This window comes from Andrographis paniculata, unplaced genomic scaffold (assembly GCF_009805555.1).
Source record: "Andrographis paniculata isolate CXL003 unplaced genomic scaffold, ASM980555v1 Contig10END, whole genome shotgun sequence".
NCBI classification, from domain to species: domain Eukaryota; kingdom Viridiplantae; phylum Streptophyta; class Magnoliopsida; order Lamiales; family Acanthaceae; genus Andrographis; species Andrographis paniculata.
The window spans coordinates 1822447-1844606 of record NW_026137380.1 but is presented as its reverse complement, the minus strand read 5'-3'; the positions used below and the strand labels follow the sequence as shown (position 1 = coordinate 1844606).

The 22160-nt window shown below is 32.7% G+C and overlaps 3 protein-coding genes and 1 long non-coding RNA gene across 6 annotated transcripts; all 4 read right to left on the bottom strand.

Moving 5' to 3' along the window:
* Nucleotides 1-1212: 1212 nt before the first annotated feature.
* Nucleotides 1213-2927, bottom strand: LOC127256599 (uncharacterized). Its single transcript, XR_007839883.1, has 4 exons — nt 2617-2927; nt 1876-2063; nt 1668-1787; nt 1213-1373 (listed from the first exon to the last, which is right to left on the bottom strand). It is a non-coding gene; the product is annotated as an uncharacterized LOC127256599 (long non-coding RNA).
* A 322-nt stretch (nt 2928-3249) lies between these two features.
* LOC127256433 (uncharacterized) lies at nt 3250-6311 on the bottom strand. Of its 3 annotated transcripts, none has more exons than XM_051282478.1 (6): nt 6173-6311; nt 5572-5692; nt 5235-5493; nt 4954-5098; nt 4787-4847; nt 3250-3629 (listed from the first exon to the last, which is right to left on the bottom strand). In XM_051282478.1, exons 2-5 carry the CDS (start codon nt 5653-5655, stop codon nt 4829-4831), a joined length of 507 nt encoding a protein of 168 aa, XP_051138435.1. In that variant the 5' UTR covers nt 5656-5692; nt 6173-6311; the 3' UTR covers nt 3250-3629; nt 4787-4828. The 3 variants fall into 3 exon arrangements, with proteins under 3 accessions (XP_051138435.1, XP_051138517.1, XP_051138592.1); XM_051282560.1 differs by having other exon boundaries at nt 3250-3626; XM_051282635.1 differs by lacking the exon at nt 6173-6311 and adding an exon at nt 5805-6120.
* Nucleotides 6312-6887: 576 nt separating this feature from the next.
* LOC127246841 (nuclear pore complex protein NUP62) lies at nt 6888-10662 on the bottom strand. The gene is made up of 9 exons (XM_051268438.1): nt 10620-10662; nt 10053-10146; nt 9160-9235; nt 8790-8912; nt 8531-8608; nt 7608-7711; nt 7382-7469; nt 7215-7313; nt 6888-6980 (listed from the first exon to the last, which is right to left on the bottom strand). The coding sequence occupies exons 1-9, from the start codon at nt 10660-10662 to the stop codon at nt 6888-6890; spliced, it is 798 nt and encodes a 265-aa protein (XP_051124395.1).
* Nucleotides 10663-14165: 3503 nt separating this feature from the next.
* On the bottom strand, nt 14166-17762 carry LOC127256349 (carotenoid cleavage dioxygenase 7, chloroplastic). Its single transcript, XM_051282361.1, has 8 exons — nt 17326-17762; nt 16601-16947; nt 16390-16518; nt 15942-16073; nt 15605-15874; nt 15380-15465; nt 14584-14910; nt 14166-14483 (listed from the first exon to the last, which is right to left on the bottom strand). The coding sequence occupies exons 1-8, from the start codon at nt 17760-17762 to the stop codon at nt 14223-14225; spliced, it is 1989 nt and encodes a 662-aa protein (XP_051138318.1). The 3' UTR covers nt 14166-14222.
* Between the last annotated feature and the right edge of the window lie 4398 nt (nt 17763-22160).

The following is a 22160-nucleotide window of genomic DNA, read 5'->3' as shown; positions in this document are numbered from 1 at the left end:
TAAATATTAAATTAAACACTACTTTTTATTTTTTATATTATACTATAAATCAAATTATATTTAAAACGTCACATAACGTCTATTTATATCAAATCCTAATTCAAAATCCAAATCCCAAACAAACAAGTCCTATTTGTTTCAAGATTCGTAAGAATTTTAATTATTCATCTAATTTTTTCTCCAAAAATATCAAATTATAACGTCAATACCTATTTATATAGCATCATACAATTATTTCAATTCAATTTTTTTACTATTCAAATTTCAATTCAAAATCCAACCCCCAAACAAACACACCCTAAATTCATCGTTGTCTTGACGACATCCAAAATATAAATCAGCAACAAATTTAGTACAAACCAGCACTTAGGGCAATTATATTTCTACAGAAGACATGTTGTATTAATTCAACTCATATATGACTAATCAAATATAACTATTTCCTTGAAAACATGAGTTAACACTAAACATACACTAAAATTTTTCTATCTGTAGTAATTAAATGCGTAGGAGAATGAAACTTTGAATATTTTACCATATCATATAAATTCCTATCAGCCCTTTAAAGTTCAAATCATCTCTAAAGTGATTAATTATTTTGCCTAATTCAAAGGTAGAAATATGATCCATAATATTAAATTGAACTTTCACCAGATGAACCAAACCAATCAAATAAATTATCACATATCACATTCACAAGATAAATCAATTTAATATGCATAAATATATCCACATTGACGTACAATTTTATTTTCTTTAGTTACTCCATTTTTTAACATCAACCGAGACAAGCAATGGTCAAATCAGCTAATGTTCAAGCAAAATCAATTAGTGCATATATATATATATATGCAGTAATAATAATAATGACAATAATAAGCGTGGCATTTTGTCGGTGACAGAATTGTAAATCAATGTCATGCATGAGTCATGAAATTAATTATCACATTTTGGAAATTCAATCTAAAAAATAAAGGCCCATAAAAGATTTTTTAGTTGGCCAATCAGAGAGAGAACTGGTAAGGGAAGGGAGGGGGGGTGGGGGTTGGTTCTGTCTGCTGGTATGCAGAATGAATGGAAAAGGCAGCAAACAAACTTTTGTGGTATATAATGTGACACACTTACCCTCCCTCTCCCCCCCCCCCCCCCCCCCTCTTTTTTTTTTTTTTTTAAATAAAATAAAAAAAAGAAGTAAATAATAATAATCTGCTAATAATGCATGCAAGATTTGAAAAATGAATATGACCCTTGCAATTTTTCTTACCTAACTGGGGTGTGCCTCCACCCTCACATGAATAATTAATACAGAGATGGACCCACTCCATTCATGATACTTTTTCACCACAGCCATACATATATGTATATACACATATCTGCAAAAGGCACCCCATAAATTTGAGTCAATAATATAATTAAATTAAAGTGAAATAATAAGAATAATAATGCAATGCGTGTAAGGTATTATGCTATGGTGTCTCTCATACATTATCAACAACAATATCATGGCATGATTAATGGTACATTGTATTTTCTGTGGGGAGTCACATCAAAACAAAATATATATATATATATATATACTAATTTTAATTATTTATTTTCCTCAAACTCATTCAAAGACAAAAACATGTTAGAAAATGAAACCTAAATTGAAGAAATGTCACTCTCACCCTGCCACATTCCAAGCAAAACAATTTGATTCATGGATTGACAAGTCTCCACAATAGCAACAATAGTGAAGAAATGAATTGAAGCCAAACCAAGAATCCACCATTCTATGGCAAGCAGCCCTCAAAACACAAGAAGAGAAAGCGTTACTATTTCTTGAAAATGAACATTCAGCAATACATACAAAAGACACTAACAAACTATTCATACCTGATAGCAACTTGGGGCATGCAATGCATGCACATGTAAATTACATTACATACTTGGAGCACAATCATGGTCATGAGGAACCTTCTTCCATCAATATGCTTCTGCTGCTGCAATTTACCCTTTTCACACCACAGAATGCAAGGAAACTTGGCCACATGCAATCCCTCTGAAAAGTCCTACTCATCTTACTGCAACATATAAATTTGGGTAAGATCATTTTACACATTTTTGGGAAGAAATATTAATACCAAGGGGGGCCAGGTGGGCAGTGGTGGGCACACAACAGTTCATTGTTTTCTTTACAAAGGAATCAAGTCTTTTTCCAAACTAAAATACTTGTCAAGTTATTATTGAACCTATTCCAAGAGAATGAAACAAATGTGGGGAACAATTCATCCCCAAATAACCAACAGTAAAACGGAAATTATCCTAGCTTTGTAAACATCAGTATATACAGAGGACACATCATACTTGGCATATGCAAGAATTCTGATCCTAATGGGAATAACCATTTACTGCAAACTATGCATGATTTTGCTACAAAGAAACATAAGAGGATTCCAACACAGCATGTGGCCTAAGTTAGTGATGAATTAATCGTGTTCAAATTGAAAACTTCAACACCCTGATGGACTAATTATTAGGGCAGCTCCATGGTATATAATTTGAGATAATTTACAGCAAGTTCCATAATTGCACGGCAATAAGGTTCCTGAATAGCAATAATTAACAAAAGACAACCTTGTTAAGAAACAGCTGTGCTTTATTTGCCCCGTTGGCGTCGCATAAACCCTAATCATGAAAATAACAATAACTGATAACATGTACAACATGCATGTTAATTGTAGAACGTGAATCAAGCAGACTCCTGTCTCCCTAATAAATTCAGTTCAATCATATCTAAACATGTCTCCAAATAAGATTCATGCCAGATTTTGTTCCTAAATGGTCTAAACATTCAATCTTTATCACATAGAAGTGATAGCTATCTACCATCTATTCAATGCATTGAAACAAGCAAGAGTAATTCTTGACAACCAAAATGTAAATAGCACAATGCATGTTCAACCTAACACTACCTTAGCTTCCAAGGTGGTTGGCGTCCAGAGTATTGACAATGGCTGTAAGTAGTAGAGTATATACCCTTAGGAGATCACATGGGGTGGGAATATCTCAAAAGAAATGCTGGCGAAACTTCATTGGGACCCAGAAGTTTCTTTTTCCTTCAATTTTAGATCATTGTGCATGGATTCTTGTAGCATGATAACTTTCAAGCTGATTCGTCCATTCAAAGAGTTTTGATGTGTGAATGCATCAAGCTACCACAAAACATAAAACAAATTGACTGCTACTATCCAGCAGAAGCTGGTGGTATCCTAAAGCATTGAGGATAAAAAACTGCATTTGATAGTTTTTGGTAAGCTACAAGAAACATCCATGAAAGATAAGAGAATTTTAAGATGTTATAAGTGCATCATTTCTAGACATATCAAGGTCACAACAAAAGAAGGCAATACCACAGGCAAGCATAGACAGTCTTTGATTCAGTGCTATAGGCTTCTCGCCACAATCATGGATCTTTCTCATGATAAGATCTAGCTAAAGTTTCTTCATTAACCCCAACAAGTTTGTGCTTCTTTGATTGAAGCGATACTCATCCACATCTCTGTTTAATGTTGGTTATCTTTATCAGCAAATGTCATCTATGTACCATCACATGTTTGGTCAGCATCGTGCAGCTTACAGTAACCCTGCTGTCATTGACAACAATAAACCAGTTACATGTGTTCTAGAATCTAGAGGACTAAATGTAAGGAGGGTTACAAAGCTACTGAAAACAGATACACACTCACTTAAAAGGACACTTGTCCACGATAACAATTAGCAAATTATGTAAGGCCGCATTTCTGCTCGACCCCATACAGAATAAAACCCATAGCCTGTGTATCAGAAACACTAGAATGCAGGGGAATAGGACACACTTCGAAAGCTAAAAAAGAATTTTGCATGTAGTTGGCTAGCAAAAAAGACTAGGCACAAGAGAGCTATGGAAAGTAACATTTATTGTTAGCTAAATACCTCTATTTCTCTACTAAAATTTTCCTATGGCAACCAAACAGCTATATAGGATTCACCTATCTATTTACATACATCTGCCTACAGATCTTATCATGGGTGTGGAGATTTTTGCACTGATTTCTACCAGATATATACATGATTGTACTGCTTAATACATACCAATAAATAACTAATTTTATTTTTTTTTAAAAAAAAAAAAAAAAGATATCTCGAAAGGAATTTGAAGGTGCAACAAGATAGAATACTGCATTGAAAAGAAGTCAAAGAACTTAATAATCTAAGGCAGTCACTGAGTCAATTTTTTGGGTGGCATAATTCTCTATAAATATTATAACATAGTACAATATGAACACATTAACATAAATATATAATATATACACTTTATCCACTAAAAAATAGTCCAATTTAACATAAAATATTATTTTTTATGTTACCACCACAATTCTCCATATCTAACATAAAATACACATCTATCCAAAAACACAAAGTGCACAAACCAGTAATCAATGATGTTTAAGAAATAATCTAATCAAAATTAATCCTTACATGATCGAACTCATTAAGCCTTTGAATCGGCATTTTAAAGTCAAGTAGTTTGAGCTTGATTGGGTCTATGGAAGTATGGTGAAATCTATAAATACTAATTACTATTGGAAGAATGAATAAATTGAACAAAATTGAACAGTGGAATATTCTGTTCCATTCTCTTTTAAAACAAACTACTCTCCCTCTCTTCACTTAGTTTTGTGACAATCAAGTAAGACCATTAATAAAATCATAACGCTTCAAAAAATCCTATAATTTGCATCAATAAATAATAGTGGTAACATACCAAAGCAGTGATACTTTAGATCCCCATGACAAGTGCAACGGATCAATCTTCCTCCTCAACCCTGAAGAAGACAAGCAACCATTGAAAGGATGCAAACAGATTCCTTAGAAGACATATAAACACGTGACTAATATCCTAAAAGTTTCCCACAGGAGATAAGAACGTACTTTGGTTTGTCAGTCAACGTCACCAGAGACCTCAGTACACCAGGATTGATCTTGTCATCAAGAATGCCTTTATCAGATATCCAGAGAGATTTTTCTTTCACATAGCTCTGAAGTTTCTTAGAATCAAAATCAAGGCGCGCTTGATCTGCATTTTATAAACACCGTTGGAAAGCTGTTCAAAATTATCCAATCAAGATGTAGACATATCTGCGGCACCTATTGTAACCATAGAAAAAAACACAACAGTAAAAAACACTCTTTCAAAAAGAAGGCAAAACTACCTTCCTCTAAAATGGTATGGGCAGCATGAAATGGCACAGTTGCAAACATATCAGTTCCTGGGAACATCAATAATGCCTCCTCCCTCGAATCATGATCACCACAGGTTGTGCATACCTCTCTCAACAGAGGCCTTGAGTCAATGTTCCTCATTAATGATTCAAAAGGGGAAGGGACACTGGTTTTTGTTGTTCTAGCCCTCTTTCTTAATGCTGTTAAAGCTTCCCTGTTCCCATTCCGCACTCTATCAACCTCAATCAACTGCAATATCAATTTAATCAGAAATCAAGATTTCCATAGGCTAAAAAAGATCTAGAATCCAGTGCATGTTAAGATCACCTCATGGCGTGCCAGTAGAAGTTTTTCGGCTTCTACTTCAACCTCAACAAGCTCTTCCTGGAATTGCTTCATAGTTTCATCCATTTTAAAGTAACTAATTCTCTGTGAGGGAATGGATTAACTGCATACATACACAGCAATTAAAACTATAACAAAACCTCTTGCATGCTTTAAACTCAAGCACATTGTTTAATTCTATGCTTGGTGAAAACAACAGGCTATCTAATACATACACAGCAGAATAAACAACTGCTCATACGATCTCCCCCAGCCGGTTATTGCTGAATGTTAAGAAAATCGAAATTTTCCAATCAAATCCCTTTTTTTTACCGGTCCACAAATCACCTACCAAAAGTAACCACTACACCTTCTTTCCCATTCTACAATATGCATAAATTACATCCAGTATTCCCAACTATAGTTTGCAGAATCGGGGAGGTTGCTATGCATACCATACTATACAGTATACTTGCCGAGTATATACATATATATAAATATATCTACGCCTAATCCCTACTTCAATCGAAATTCGGTCCCCAGCATAGCAATCAAAGGCAACAAAAGTATTAAATAGGTCAATAACAGTTTTCCAACGGCGCACCTGGTCCAGACGATCGGAGTATAGTACCAATATGGATGCACAATCTCTATTTAGCTGCGTCGCAAGGAGGACTGGAAGAAGCAGACAAAGACGAGCCCCCGACTGCCGACGGAAAATTGGTTTAGGGCCGAATTTTATTTGGAATAAGTTAGTGGGCTTTAACATGTACTTATTTATATAGTTTTATTGTTTATAATTTTCAATTTTGTTAAAATTTTTAATTTTATTTAAATAAATATGTGTTGTACATCTATATAATTAATTACTACATATTTAATTATTCTAATTTGTCTTTGGTTAAAATTTAAATCTTTGAATAATTATTCAATGTAATATTTAAATATAAAAATAATTCTTAATATAATATAATAAATAAATATTTTGATTTAATATTTTAAGGAGAAAAATTAGTATGTGAAAATCTTTAGAAAATCAAACCAAGTACAAAAATCTTTAATACAAGTTTAATATCTGCTGCAGCTGCTTGTGCAAATTAATGCAAAGTAAATAGACTGCAATATCATCTCATCTCCATGCCTAAAATATGATGGAAAACAATAACTCCTCTAATGAGTCATTCTTACCAAAGTTCCATCTTCAACTCCTCAGCAGGAAGACAACAACAGTAAATAATGTCCCCTACAAACATCATTCCAATACTACATAACTATTACACTGTCTGTCCAAACTTGGCAGGCCTTCGAGACCGCGAGACTCAGCTCAACCAAGGTCTTGGCCGAATCAGTTCACGGTCTGCATCCGGTCCTTGGCTGGCTAGCTTGTGAATACGTGAAGAGAATTCCTCGGCCTAAGAGAAACGCGAGTATTACTAACGAGGACAAATAATGACAACATCTAAAGAGTAGGAAGACAATCACACAAAAGGACAGGAATGACAATGTCATAAATTGTAAATGCAAAGCGAAAAATAAAAAGGGGTACTAATGCATTTCTATATTTTGGTTAAGAACATGGAACCTGCCCGCAAGGCTATCTTTCAAATTCTTCACATAAAATACAAGAATTTAGTGTCGAACCTAACCTTTTCATCAATCCACATCAATGAGGTTAATTGGTTGTTCAATATTTTGACGACGACATCCATTGGAGTCATTCCATCAGTGGCTTCAAGCTCTCCACCCTAATTCAATAAGAATTATTTAGCATTGAAACCGCGACGAGAAAAGCAAACAGAGGTAAGGTTTTTACCTGAGCAGCATTCAGGGTGTTGATGATTGATTTGACTTGTTCGGTCATGTGCTCCAACTCGCGTTCCATCACTTCAGCTTGCTCGTACCTGAAATCAGCAATAACTACTTTTAAACCAGTACACAATCCATCAATGTCTACCATAAGAAGTAATGCACCGGAGAATAACTAAATGAAGATTCTAGTAAAATGTGAACCAAGAAGTAATGGAGCAATATGAAAGTACATTGCATCTCTTGTGGACGCAGCATCATCATCCAGAAGCAGTCCGTGCTCCTCTCTGTACATTCGCTCAACTTCATGTTCCATACTCTGCAAGGCCTTGTCAACCTAACAAACAAATGATCAAAAGGAAAAGGGAGCCCATTCAAGTCAGATAACAAATATAAACATATACGCACAAATATGAAATTTGACTTGGCGATAAATTTCCATAAGAGTGAAAATAAAATTAACCTAGCAAACTTTGTTAAAAGCTGAAAACCCTCCAAACCAAAGTATTCAATAACACTCAACAGTTTATATCCATCACGTGAATAATATTATTGAGATGAAATATAGACCTGAAGAATAATATCAATTACTTCCTCCGTCACGCCAAAATTATATAACTATTTTTTTTTATTGTCATCCCCCAAACTTATATACATATGCACTTATAGTAAATAATTCTATCCATCCACAATTTTATTACTCTTACTTTAACAAATAATAACCAATTTGGCACTACTTTTTTTACTTATCAGACTATTTTTTATCAATTCTTTAATAAATTTCCTATAATACCCTCACTTTACTTTTTACTTATATCCCACTTTAATATAAAAATAAAATATTATTATTTTTAAATTTTGTACCCAACAAAATCTACATAAAAGAATGTATTATCTTCTAATAATAACAGCTAGCAGTATAAAGATTCAATACCAAATATGTCTCCCAATTTCCCAATAAGAATAAGAAATATTATTAAGAAAGTAGGACTAATTCTTGGAGGTTAAATGAAACACACAACATGATGCTAAGCTGATCCATGCAACACATACATTATAAGACCAAATCTTGCGACTCAATGTTTAAAGCACATCCCATGGAAGTTCAAAGTGTAATCCCAATTATTAGTGCACAAGAGAAGTTCATCTAGAATACCTCATCTTGATGGGTTTCAATCAGTTCGAGCTGTCGCTCCAATCTACCTTGTGTCTCCACCACAGTTGCAACTTCACTCTGAAGGAATTTTATGAGCATTCAATATGGCAACCAATAAGAAAACACAATAAAAAAGGCAAGGGCCTCACATAGATCACATTTACTACATCAAGTCATGCAGTGGCTATATGAAAATTTAATACCAAATTTGTATAGTTTAATAAATGTCATGCTTTCTTCCTTGGTGAAGAAAAACAACCTCAAGCTTGAGAAGAATATCACGATTCTGAAGAATCTTACGATCCCATTCAGCTATAGCATTAGCTTGTTTCCGAAACTTTCCTGTGCGTTCCTGTAGTTCAGCATTCCATTCCTTGATAATCTATTTTGTATCATCATCATAAAAGGGAGTTTCAGAACAAAGTTAGAAGTATAATGAAACAGAAGAAAAAAAAAATATATATATATATATATATATATTAAATTTTAGGCGAATGGATTTATGTCAAAGTAGAATTGGGGGAAATATTACTGTTTACTCAATTTACAGCGAAGTTGCATAAATTTTAAGCAAGAAGTAAGGGATTAAGACCAAGACAAACAACGTAAATGACAAAAAGTTTGGTTACCTCCTCAACTGTTCTCCCAGTGATCTCAGATGGTAACTTTGGAGTTGCTAAAGCAGCACTGGTTGAGGATGTGGACCTACAGGGCAAGCATAAAACCCAATAAGTCGATTGAACCGTTTAAAAATAAAGATGCAGTTTGTAGTATTAAATAGCAAGGTTTGCATGTTTTTTGCTTTCATGTTGTGTAAACTCCACCTTTCTACTACACTCATAAAACCAAAACTCAACACAGTGAATTCATTGATACATTTCCTAACAAGATGAAAAAATTCATCAATTGCCCATAGATCAAAACTAAAACACCCCTTGTTTTAAATTAAAGAAAAATAAAATTAAAGTGACAGTGAAGAAGCCGCTCAGACATTTTCAGGTTCAGAAAGATATATTATCAAGTCACTGTTACATACTTTTGTCCTAAATCTTTTGCTCTTATTTTTAATTTGGGATATTTCAAACAAATTTAGATTTTACTTCATTTATACACAGTTTTTTCTCTATCACCCTTCTAAATACTATGTATAAAATCATTTCAAACAAAAAGGGAAAAATAGGAAAACTTTCAAAATTATACCATCTAAAACAACTGTGCTAACAGTAAACATACCAAAAATAATGGAATGAAGGGAGTACTATAGTATTCCACAGAAAGGCTTTGGCATTTCACACGTAGGGTACATGCATCATGTATGGCCAAGGAATAGCAGAGTATTGCCACAGGGAGCAAAGCAAAAAACATGTAATATATTCAAAGGAACCATAATAGCTAATTCATGCTTCATAGTTTGACAGAAGCAGATTGCCACAAAATTTTCCAAGTCAGATCAAATGGATCTAAATTCTTTTTGCCTTAATGAAAGGACAAGTTCGATTAAGTAAAAAGAAGAGAAACACACCCACTAGTTGAAGCTACAACCGAGGATGATGTTTGAGCAGCAGAGCTGGTGCTTGAACCGGCTGAAACTGTTGCACCAACAGTTGGGGGGACACCTATAAATTAACAGCATGATTTTACACAAGCAAAAAAACAACAAGCAAAGAAATTGTGTGCATTGTATCTCAAGATTAAAGTCTTCCCACACAATATTATTGAAGCACGCAGAAATTAAGTTACCAACATAAAAAAGAATATAAGGAAAACACTTCATATTCTTATTAACCTAAAATATAAAGGATATTAAGTGTTCTGTGATACCAAAACTGCTCTACAATATTCATGTTAAGTTTTAGGAGATGCACTGCTTGAACAAGTAGAGTCCACCATTATCACATCTGACAGCACCCTGGGCCAGCCAAAATGGCTTCTTATTCAATGATTTAAGGGCATATTTTAATCTAATTCGTTGTCTTTGTAGTCTATAGGAAACAAGAATAAATTAACTCTAAACCTCTATGATTGGATGCTTCACAATCACATATAGATCATGTTCATGAGACAACAAAATCAGCAAATTGTGATATACCCTCAAGTTGAAACATATCGGATAACATCCAATCAAGGTACATTACGCTCTATAGCCTATCATAATCATTGAAGGTATCAATGGAGGACCGATATTGCAAATCTCATTTGTACTGTATCTAGCCATTCAACAGCTTTGAGAATCTCAACGGTGCTTTAAAATATTCTGGACGGACTACCTTGTCTAATTTATTCACTCCTGCCGTCTAAATCACATGTATTATGTAAGAGATGCTGAAAATAAAATGTGAGAAGCATGTAAAAGGAGGGTTTTACCGAAAGAAGGTAGAGCAGCAGTTGATTGTGCTTCTGAAGAAGCAGGTGCAGTTGAGAATGCTTTTAAGGATAGAGAGAAAGAACTTGTACTTCCAGACGATGCAGCAGATGTACCAAAACCAGTAAAACTAGAAGATGGAGCAGGTGCACTGGTAGCTGAGGCTGCAGGCGCGACAGAAGATCCACCAGTAGATGCTGGAAATGTCAAACCAGAAATTGTACTTGCAGCAGAAGGGGCACTCGCCACAGATGGAGTTGTAGCACTAGTACTCGAAGCAGTAATAGTTGAAAACAGAAAAGAAGTAGATGCACCACCAAATGCCGCCCGTTTTGAGATTTGTGTAGTTGCCGTTGCAGCAGATGATTGGAATCCAGTAGTTCCTAACGAAAATCCAGTTGATGGTGATGATGATGATGAGGCTGTAGCTGGTGTTGAAACAGCAGGTGCAGCAGTGCTGTTCAGAAATGATAAGCCAGATGTTGTCGAATTAGAAGATGTCGAAAAAGAAAATGCTGGAGTCGAGGACGCGGATGGCATGGAAAAAGAGAACCCAGGCGGGCCAGAAGAGGATGAGGTTGAAGCAGGCAACGAAAACCCAGCGGCAGAAGAAGCTGAACCCGAGGCATTAGTAGAAAAGGGTGACACTGAAGAGGAAGATGATCCAAACTGAGGGGATGAAGAGCCAAAAATACTAGAAGTTGGTCCTACATTCGCCCCAAATAAGGATGGTGATTGTATTGTGCCAGAAGTAGCAGGGATCGATGAAGATGCAGAGGATGAAAACAGACTTGCAGACCCAGATACAGGAGCGCTAGCAGTCGCTGCTGTAGTGGAAGATCCGAAAAAACCTGCAGTAGGTGCCGGACTCGATCCAAATGCTGGTGCAGTGGTGGCTGGAGTAGAACTAGTTGCTGATGATCCAAAAGAACCGGAAGATGCAGCCGAGCCAAATCCAAACAAAGGAGAGGCAGTGCTGCTCGTAGAACCAGTCGAAGAAGACGCGAACAGAACGGAAGTTGGAGCATCTGATCCAAACAAATTTTTCGAACTTGGAGCAGGGGATCCTGTCGAATTTTCAAATGCAGAAGCAAATGCGCTAGACGAGGATCCCAAAGTACTCCCTGTGCCAGTCGACGCCCCAAAACTGGGAACTGACGCAGATCCGAAGACGTTCGAAGCTGCGGCTGTGCCTGAAGAGAACGATGGGAACAAATTTGACGTGGTACTCGCAGCAGAAAGAGCTCCGAATGCACTCGAACTCACCGCCCCACCAGAAGACAACGAACCAAACAAATTCAGAGTGGAAGCAGCACCAGAAGACGATCCGAATAAGTTCGAGCTTGTCCCCAAACTCGAAGATTGTGAACCGAACAAAGGAGAAGAGGCAGCGGTTGATGAGGACGCCGCCGGAACTGATGAAGATCCAAAAAATGAGGACGCCCCGAACGGCGAGGAACTGGCCGACGGCGTCGCTCCGGAACCGAATGACGGTGTGGATGACGAGGACGCACCGGAGAATGAGAAGTCCGTTCCGGCCATCACGGCGGCGGTCGCAGAGGTGAGCGTTGAAGCTTCGCAGATCGGTGGTGGAAAAGAAGGGTTTCTATTAATGGAGGGAATAAGGTTACAATTTTCACAATTGTTATGCAATTTTGAAATTAGGGAAGAATTAATTGGGTTTGGGCCTTGGGAAAAATATAGACGCTGGGTTAAAGTTAAAAGGATATTGAACTTGGGCCTATGGGAGAAAAAATATATAGATGGATATAACCCGGATCCATCTCATCCAACCCGACCCTAACGAGTCCGGTCCCGCCTTTATCTACAACCTTTATGAGAAATTTAAAAAAAAAATATTTATTCCGTCCCAAAACTATAGTGTTGAATTCAAAGAATATTAATATTATATTGATAATTGATAAAAAATATGTATAAAAAACTTTTTTGTTTTGTGAGTGTATTAGTGTAAAAACAGTGGCAATTATGTAATAAAAATAAAAAAAAGTAGGGATTGTTTTATGGTGATATAGTTATTTATGAAAATAAAATTATTGTTTTGTAACGAACATAAATGTAAACAAATTATTATATTGGGATAGAGGGAGTATCATTTAATCTTTCAAATCAAAATCAATATTATTTATTATGTACAATTTTCAATAAAAATACTATATTACGCATCAAAATATTGTTTAAATAAAAATTCAAATCAAATTCGAATAATATTTATGATTTTGTCTTTATTTACTTTTTATCTTAAATACTTTATTAATCAATAAAATATCATTATTTTTGAAGTAATATATTTGTTATGATAAATATATATATATATATATATATCTTAAATATTCCAAATAGAAATACAAAGTATTTATTACTACATACTCCTTCCGTTCCACATAATTTATTCCTATTTTCTATTTTCGTCACTCCCACATAATTTGTCCTTTTTTAAAAAAAATTAATTATACACTTTAATTATATTTTAAATTTTAAATTTTAATTTTTTTAATATTAATTAAACCATTTAGTTATCTTAATCTTAATTTATAATTATTTTTACTAAATAATACTCCCTCCGTCCCGCATAATTTGTTCCTATTTTCTATTTTCGTCCGTCCCACATAACTTGTCATTTCTATTTTTGGAAATATAATTATGCACTTTAATTGCATTTTGAATTTTAAATTTTATAATTTTCTTAATTTTAATATAACTATTTACTTATCTTAATCTTAATCTATAATTATTTTTACTGAATAATAATTATTTTTACTAATACACTTACTTATTAATTATACTTTACCTAAATTCTCGTGTCTACAGTAATACACTCATATTACATGGGACGGAGGGAGTAATTATTTTTACTAATATATTTCTTTATTACTTACTAATTATACTTTATTTAAATTCTCGTGTCTATAATAATACATCCATATTACATAGGACGGAGGGAGTATTTATGTGCAAATGATAAAAATTTTGTAATATATTATTATTAAGAATTTAAAAAAACGATAGGGATAATTGTAATTTCTAGTTTAGGATAAATTAATTTTTATTATTTTAAAAATATTTTAGAAAAAGATAATATATATATACAAGTTTATTAAAAAATACATAAAATAATTTCTTTATTAAAACAAAACAAAAAAAAGCTCGTAATATTTTGTCAGTGTACTGAAGTAATATTTAATAAAAATACAATATAATCAAATATATTTACACAACTTATGTATACACGTCACTAAACATTATTTGGCGGCGGCGGTGGCGGCCGTCGTTAATCAAATATATTTACAGACTTATATATACACACAAAATCTACAGAATGCATGGCTCTCTTACACGAGTTACAGCAGCAGCAGGTGTCGGAAGCAGCTCTTTTCTAGGAGTCCTCGAAAAATCCACATGATCAATATTATTAATATTATAATTATAATTATCTGGAGCCCAAAATCCATGAAACCCAAGTGGAAAATTCAAGTGTCTAGGGACTTCAAATCTTGCCACCACACCATTCTTCTCACCAATCAATTTTGCATCCAATACCACCAGGTAACACCTCTGTATTGCCACGGCATACTGCACATATTACAGTGGTTTAATTAATTATAAAAAATAAAATTAATATAAATTTATTTTTTTAAAAAAAAATATGCAATTAATTATATATTTTACGTACTTCTACTACAAGAAGATATCCATCGTCTTCTTCTCGGCTATGGTGTCCGCATTTGGGGATGAATATAGGTTCTCCGATGAATCTCCGTCGACCCGTTGACCAAGTGGTCGTTGACTTGCTTGCCGTGTTTGTCTTCGCCACCGTGTCAAAGGGGAAATGCGGCAACGCCCGCCGTGTGCCGGAGGATGTGGCGGCGTATATGTATGTGTTTTTCGTGCCTGAATAGTTTTGGTTTATGACGGGGAAATCCGAGGGTTTGTTCCATTCTCTTAGATCGTCTATGCTGCATTTTTCGCAATCTCCGTCCCCATTTAGGTTTATATTTACCTATATAATGAGCATATAAGTTAAAAATATATGTTACTATAATTTATATAAAAAAAAATAAATAATACTTCATCTATCTTTCAAATTTATTCTCACTTTTTCTTTTTAGTGTGTCTGCTAAATTTATCACATAATTAATTTTGATAAAGTCAACGAATCAACATTTAATTATTACCTTTCATTCAACATTTATTTTTAACAAATAATACTGACTTTATTATATTCTCTTTTTATTTATTTTTATTTCTGACTAACTTCCCAAGATACCCTCAAACTACCTACTGTTTTCTTAATAAACTATTCATTTTTCTTAAATTTGGTGTCAGACCCAAATGACTAATTTCAGTGGACGGAGAGAGTATAATTTTATTGAGAACTTACTCAGTATCTATACTTATAAGGTCATGTTTTATTTGGTCTTCGTATAATAATTAAATTGTAATAAAAATAAATAAATAATCAAAGAGACCTGGACTAAGTGAGGCAGAAGCTTTTCTTGGCCAAGCTCCCGGTTCATCATAGAAGGGTCTAATTTGCCACTTTGCCAATCATATCCTGCATTGGAAAGTACAAAATAATAATTAAAAAAAAAATAACTATAATAATTTCAAGAAACAATTTTTTATATATATAAGTATCCATAAGTATAATATTGTAATTGATAGATGTATTCATTATTGAGTTAATTTATTACCAAACATTTTCTGGAAATTAAACCACTGGTAGGAGCAGCCACTGGCCTGGATTTGGACATGAAGACCGCCACTGACCGGGTCCCGGATCTCAAAAGCGTTGGCGACATGCAGTAGCCAAATCTGGGAGGGTGCTTGTATGGGGACTCGCCAGTCCCGGGAGCTGCTGCCGGGGAAGCGCGGGAGAAGGTAGATGGGGGAAGTAGGCTTGCTAGGGTTTAGAGTTAGGGCAGATATCATGGGAGATAAGCCGCATACCGCCGTCATCGAACCTGTCCGAATTTAGTTAAGATTTCAATCATAATAATCAATTAATTATTTATTAAAGTAAATAATTACCTGCGACGTCGAGCTTGATCCTGTTTCCAAAAAGGATGTAGTGAGAATCAGTGAAGGCCCAGTCATGGATCATCAGGTGGTCTGGAATGCTGAATTCTTGGCTTTCCAGAAGCTTCATGTTGCTGTCGAATTCTGAGATATTAAGATAATCCAATGGAAGATTAATAATAATAATAATAATAATAATTAAACCCATTAAATTAAATCAACAGTATATGTAGGTAATGATTTAATTTAATTTGTCGGATGTGGGTATATTCCTTGTAATGTTCACTTATGCACAGACAAATCCTAACGACTGTGATGGCTGATCAAAACCCCACCAACATTTTAAAATAATAATAACAAGTATTATTATATATACATATAAAAGCGACCTGCGATTAATTATGAGTATTTTAATTTAATATATTCCAAAATTAAGTATTAAATTAAAAAATAAAATTACCATAGAAAGTAAAAGTGCTGCGAGGGAGCAACATGTCCTCTGCATTGCAAGACATGATCAGCAGTCTCTTCCTTCTTACATCAATCTTGTAATGAGACAGCAGTCTCTTCGCCGGCATTTTGAACACGCCTGATTATTAATTGCATGCATTAATTAACAAACGGATAATTAATATATATATGTATGTATGCATATGTAATTAATGAATTACCGTATAGGATTGGCTTCAAGATTTGGGCTGCGACGTCCCAGAAATGGTCTGCAATTCGATTGGCGGCGCCGCCGGCGCTGTTTTGGTTGGCGCCGGCGGCGACAACCTCGTACTTTCCGACGGTGGCGAGCGAGTGCGGGTCAATCTCGTACGGATCGCCGCCTTCCCAGAGACAGAAAAGACGACCTCCCCACTGCAAGACGCTCGTATTGGCCACGTTTTTCATTACCTTAGTGTTTCCGACCATTTTCCCGCCTTTTAGGACCGAGAACGGCCCCCGGTGGGTGAACCGCCACTCCCCCGTCTCGCCGTCGCGCTCCTCCGCCTGCGCCTCCGTCTCTATGTACCTGCAGTAAAATCCAAATATTATTCTATCATATAATTGAATGAAACGACGTCGTTTGTATGTGTATATATTATTGAAAAAATAAAAAGATAATTTGAAGCTATTTTGAAATTTTAATTTTTCATTTGTGTTCATCAGGCAGATTAAAAATATATATTTTTTATTAAAAGAATATAAAAAATAAAAAATAGTTTCAGATATTTTTAAAAATTTAATTAAGAATTTAAAAAAATTTAAAAAAAAGAATGTAATAGAATATGTGATATTTATTATAAAGAAGTGTTAATAAATATTAATAATTAAGTATTAATTTTTTTACTTTAGTAATAAAAAAAATAGAATAAATTTGGCTATATTATTATATTTATTAATATTATGCCTTGCAGTGAAGTGGACTTTGCGGCGGCGGGCGTCGATGCGGAAGGCGCGGAGGTAGCCGTGGCCGTCGAGAGGGTGGACGGTGGAGCCGTGGTCGTCGGAGAACATTCCGGGGCCGGTGAGGTAGTACGTGCCGGAGGGGAAGTCGAGGGGCAGAGCGCCGTCGACCAGGCGGAGGGCGACGGGCTCCGCCGTCTCGGCACGTTGGGAGACGAAGAGGAATTGGTAGTCCCAGAAGGCCGCCACGACGTCGTTTGATGCATTGCTTTTTTCCGGTACGGTCGCCGTCGACAGTCCGCCGGGGGCGGCGATGGATACGGCGCGGGGGAGGTTGCCGGGCTTGGAGTTTTTGTGCGTCGCCGGCGGCAATAGATTCGGCGGAGCGGCGGCGGCGCCGGGGAGTTTCAGCGGCGGGATGTGGGAGGCTTTGGCCGGCATTTTAATTTGAAGTTACGCTTTTTTCTTTTTATGTTTGCAATGGAGAAGGATTTGTAGTGTTTATATATAGAGGGGTTTATTACTATAATAATAATAATAATAATAATAATAATTATTATTATTATTATTATTATTATTAATTTTCTGTTAGTACGTGCACGAAGGTGGTTTTTGATTTATTTAAGATTTCGATGGTGGCGTAGGCATGTGGGATCGTGTTTGTTTGTTTTGTAGAACATGATTTGAATTTGGGTATAATAAACTTTTTGAATTAATCAATAATTATTTAATATGATATAAATATATATGACTATCCACAAAAAGTTTATGAGATGTGAAAAAATTTTAAAAATTTGATATAAATATTTAATGTAATAATTATTTATAAAAATACTCATCAATAATATCAAATGTTATAAAAAATATTAATATAAATATAAACTAGGTATTTTTCCAAATATTGGGTATGTTTGTTTAGTGTCTTAATTTAAAGTATTTTTTTTTATATATTGTAGTATATGATAATTCGTATCAATAAAAATAATAACAAAAAATTAACAAATTAAAGCTCTGTATACACAACACATTATTTTAAAAAAAAATATCAAATCAAATATATTTTTTTTCTTACAAAATATCAAATTAAATATTAATTTTTTATTTTTTTCAAAATTACAAATTTTCAAAACCTAAAAAAAACCCTTATCTAAACAAACCCAAAAATTTGAAAGAATAAAATTAATCAATAATTGAAGGCCGTATAAAAATCCGCAACCAAACACCAGCCATTGTGGTTTGTAATTTCGTTGGGCACTTTGAAAATGCACGGTGGGTCCCACTCACTAATTTCGGTTTATTTTATAAAAATTAATAAATGAGTGGCCCATTTTTGCCTCTTATTATGGCCTTAAATTTAATGGAGGACAAGTTATTGTTCGAATGTTTATTATCAATTTGTATCTGTGTTAATAAATAATTTTTTTTATTAATTATTTAATTTAACTAATTATTGAAATTGCACGTAATGCTGTTTCGTTTTATATGCTAATAAATTGATTTAATTTTTTTTTACAATAATTGGATAAAAGGGCAATGCTCTCATTTGTGCGTATTTTCTAAATTTTTTACGCTATTTATTATTTTTTCTCAAAATAAATAAAAATCAAATTAAATATTTTTTTATCTCACAAAATATTACATAAATTAATTAAATTTTTATTATTTTTAAAATTTTTAATCTCTAAAACTTCCACTTAAGTCTTATATAAGCTTCAAAATAAACCATTGATATAATTAATAAACATTCTTACCAACTAATGGACAGAAATATTTATTTAATTATACATGAAATTTTTAATCATGTTAGAAATTTATTAAATATTAATATATCGAATTTCCATCTGTCTTAGTTAAAGAATTATACATATTTATAATTTTATGTAGATTTTGATATAACATACTCCCTTTGTCATCCAATTATATGTGTTCATTAGATTAGACACGAATTTTTAAAAAAAATAGGTAAAAATATAAATTTTTATTTTTTTTGTTAAATAAAAAAATAGTACTATTTTGTTACTAAAAAGAATGAAAATAAAAATATGGATGATAATAAAAAAAAAATTAAAATAAATTTGAACGACGAAGGAAATACTTAATAAATAAATAAAATTAATATTTTCGAACTAGCTAGACAAAATAAAAAACTTTTGTTAACATAGATACACCCCTAAGTGTAGATATATACAGCTTAATAAGTATTTATTTAAATATATTCGACTAATTGAAATTTTATTTCATTTTTTAGAATGACTAGTTACTATTATTGTTGGTTTATTTTCGTTTGTAAATAAATAAATAAATGACATGTACTCCTCGTAGTTTAATTTTAATTTTTTAGATGAGATGATCATGTATATAATCTAATATGGTATTATGTTGTTTATATATAAATCTCTTGCCTGTTTGTTTTGGTTTTTTTTTTTTTTATATCAATAATAATGCAAATTTCAATTGTTTTGTCCAAATTTCAAAATTGCTGTTGTATTTACTTTTTATCATTGGGAAATTAAAATTCAAAGAGGGGCATGATTGTATTGTGGAGTCAACACCCAACAAATTAAAGTTATTGAATTCAAACCAACTAAGTTATATTTATTTTTATAATCATTACTATTACTATTATTTATGTAGTTAATTTGAGATCTTCAAAACTGTTAAATTTTGCCCCCACTTTATTGTCACTTTCTTGGTTAGCAATGATTATGATGGACAATACCAATACAAAATAAATTAAAATAATAGTACTAAATTATTATTTTCCATGCATGATTGATTTGGGGTAACACCTGACATCAACCCAATTGTACTAGTATTTTTTTATTCATATAAAAAAAAAAAAAAAGAAAAAAAAAAAAGATGATTGTCTTGTCGTGTAACATTATATATATAGACAAAAATAGTGACGGAATGAGCTATGTTATAAACTATTAAATAAATTTATATAGAAGTTGTAAAAGTTAGATAGTACTTATAAAAAAAATAATAATAATAAATTGTTACATGAATACTTAGCAATAATAAATGAGCATAAAAACTTTTCAATTTTATATCATTTACATAAAATTAAATACTTATATATGTGTGTGACAAAAAAAATGCAATTAAATGAAATGAAACGGCATATATCACAATGACCGTGTAATGAGGGAATCATCAATCAATCCGATGATTTCATACTCAACTATGGGTGTCCAATAATGTTCAAATTAATTATTAAATTAATTTCAATGCAATAATAATTTTATAGAAGTATTTTAATTTTAATTTACACGGGAGTTTCTATATTTAGGTGGGGTGGGGTGGGGTGGGGGCATATTACATGGTATAATTGAATATAGAGAATGATGTAACAAAATAAATTAAATCAAGATATATGTATATATATATATATATATGTATAGGCCATGAACGGGGACAAAAGGGAACATTGGTTAGTGACAAAGTGGGATTCCCCAACCACCTCTTCATTTAGATTCCCATCCAAATTATTTACTCTAATAAATAAATTCATCCTACATTTATGCTTTGTTTGGACGTGGTTTTTGAGTTTCCTTTGATGGTTTTATAAATGGCCAAAATAAATAATAATAATAATAATAATAATAAAATTGTTAATAAATAAATGAATAAAATTATTACTCATCCGCCGTCCAAATCTATTTTTACTTTATGTCATCAAAATTTATTTTTGTTTTCTTTTTAATAAAAAAAAAATACTATTTTTCTACTTTTTTCTTTACTCGTAAAAGTAAAAATATTTTTACAAATTATGTTGGGCAGGTGACATGAAGCGTCGGGATATGAACATATGATCTCACGGTCACAAATCCAACCCCAAGTCACCGGGTCCACGTACAACAAATATTTATTTATTATAAATATATGTTTTTATTTAAAACTGTAAATATAAGTAAAATTAAATATTGAAAATTATATATAAAAAAATAATGTACAGCAAATACAATTCATATCAAACATTTTTTTTTCATCCAGCAAAACTTTTTTTTACAGATTTTCGATTAATATTACTAAATACTCCCAGCTTCCGGCTACAAAGTATACATATTTTTATCTTGGGACATTCAATTACAAAGTAACCATTTTATTAAATACCTCATTTTTTTTCCACAAATACCCTTAGTAAGGATAAAAATGTCATTACACTACTTATACATACCAACTATAATTAAAATACTATTATTTTTTAAACTCTGCGCCAAAAAATAAATGTATACTTATTGTTTGGACGGAGGGAGTATATATTTGTTGATGTATTATTATTATTATTATTATTAAGTGCATGTGTATTTTATTTTATTTTTGTAAAAATACATTAATATTGAAATAATACCTTGAAATTTTTTTAATAGATAAAATAGAAAAAATGAATATATATATATATTTATATATAAGAGAAAATAAATATTTACTTTGTAAATTATTTTTATCTTTTACTATGTAATTTATTGCACAACTATGCTTACTATATGTCTCATTGAAATTCTTCTTTGAACAAGCTTCAGATTGGATCAATCGAACTTTTGGACGAGTTTAGAAAAAATTGTTACAAGTTTATTATTAAAATAATATCTAGTAAAATATACGTGAAAATAATTTTTTTTTTTCCTTTTTTCAATAAATACAAAATTTAAAAAGTAAATTATTTTTTTAAAAAAAAAAATCTGACAAAAGAGACATACCTCTCAGCCTACTCTTCAAAAATATATATATCCGAAATTGAATGTTAATTTTCTTGCGTACGGCGGTTAAAAAAATGTTAACAGTGTTGTTTTGTCTATGACGATTAAAAAAATAGTGGAGTTTATTTATGTTTAC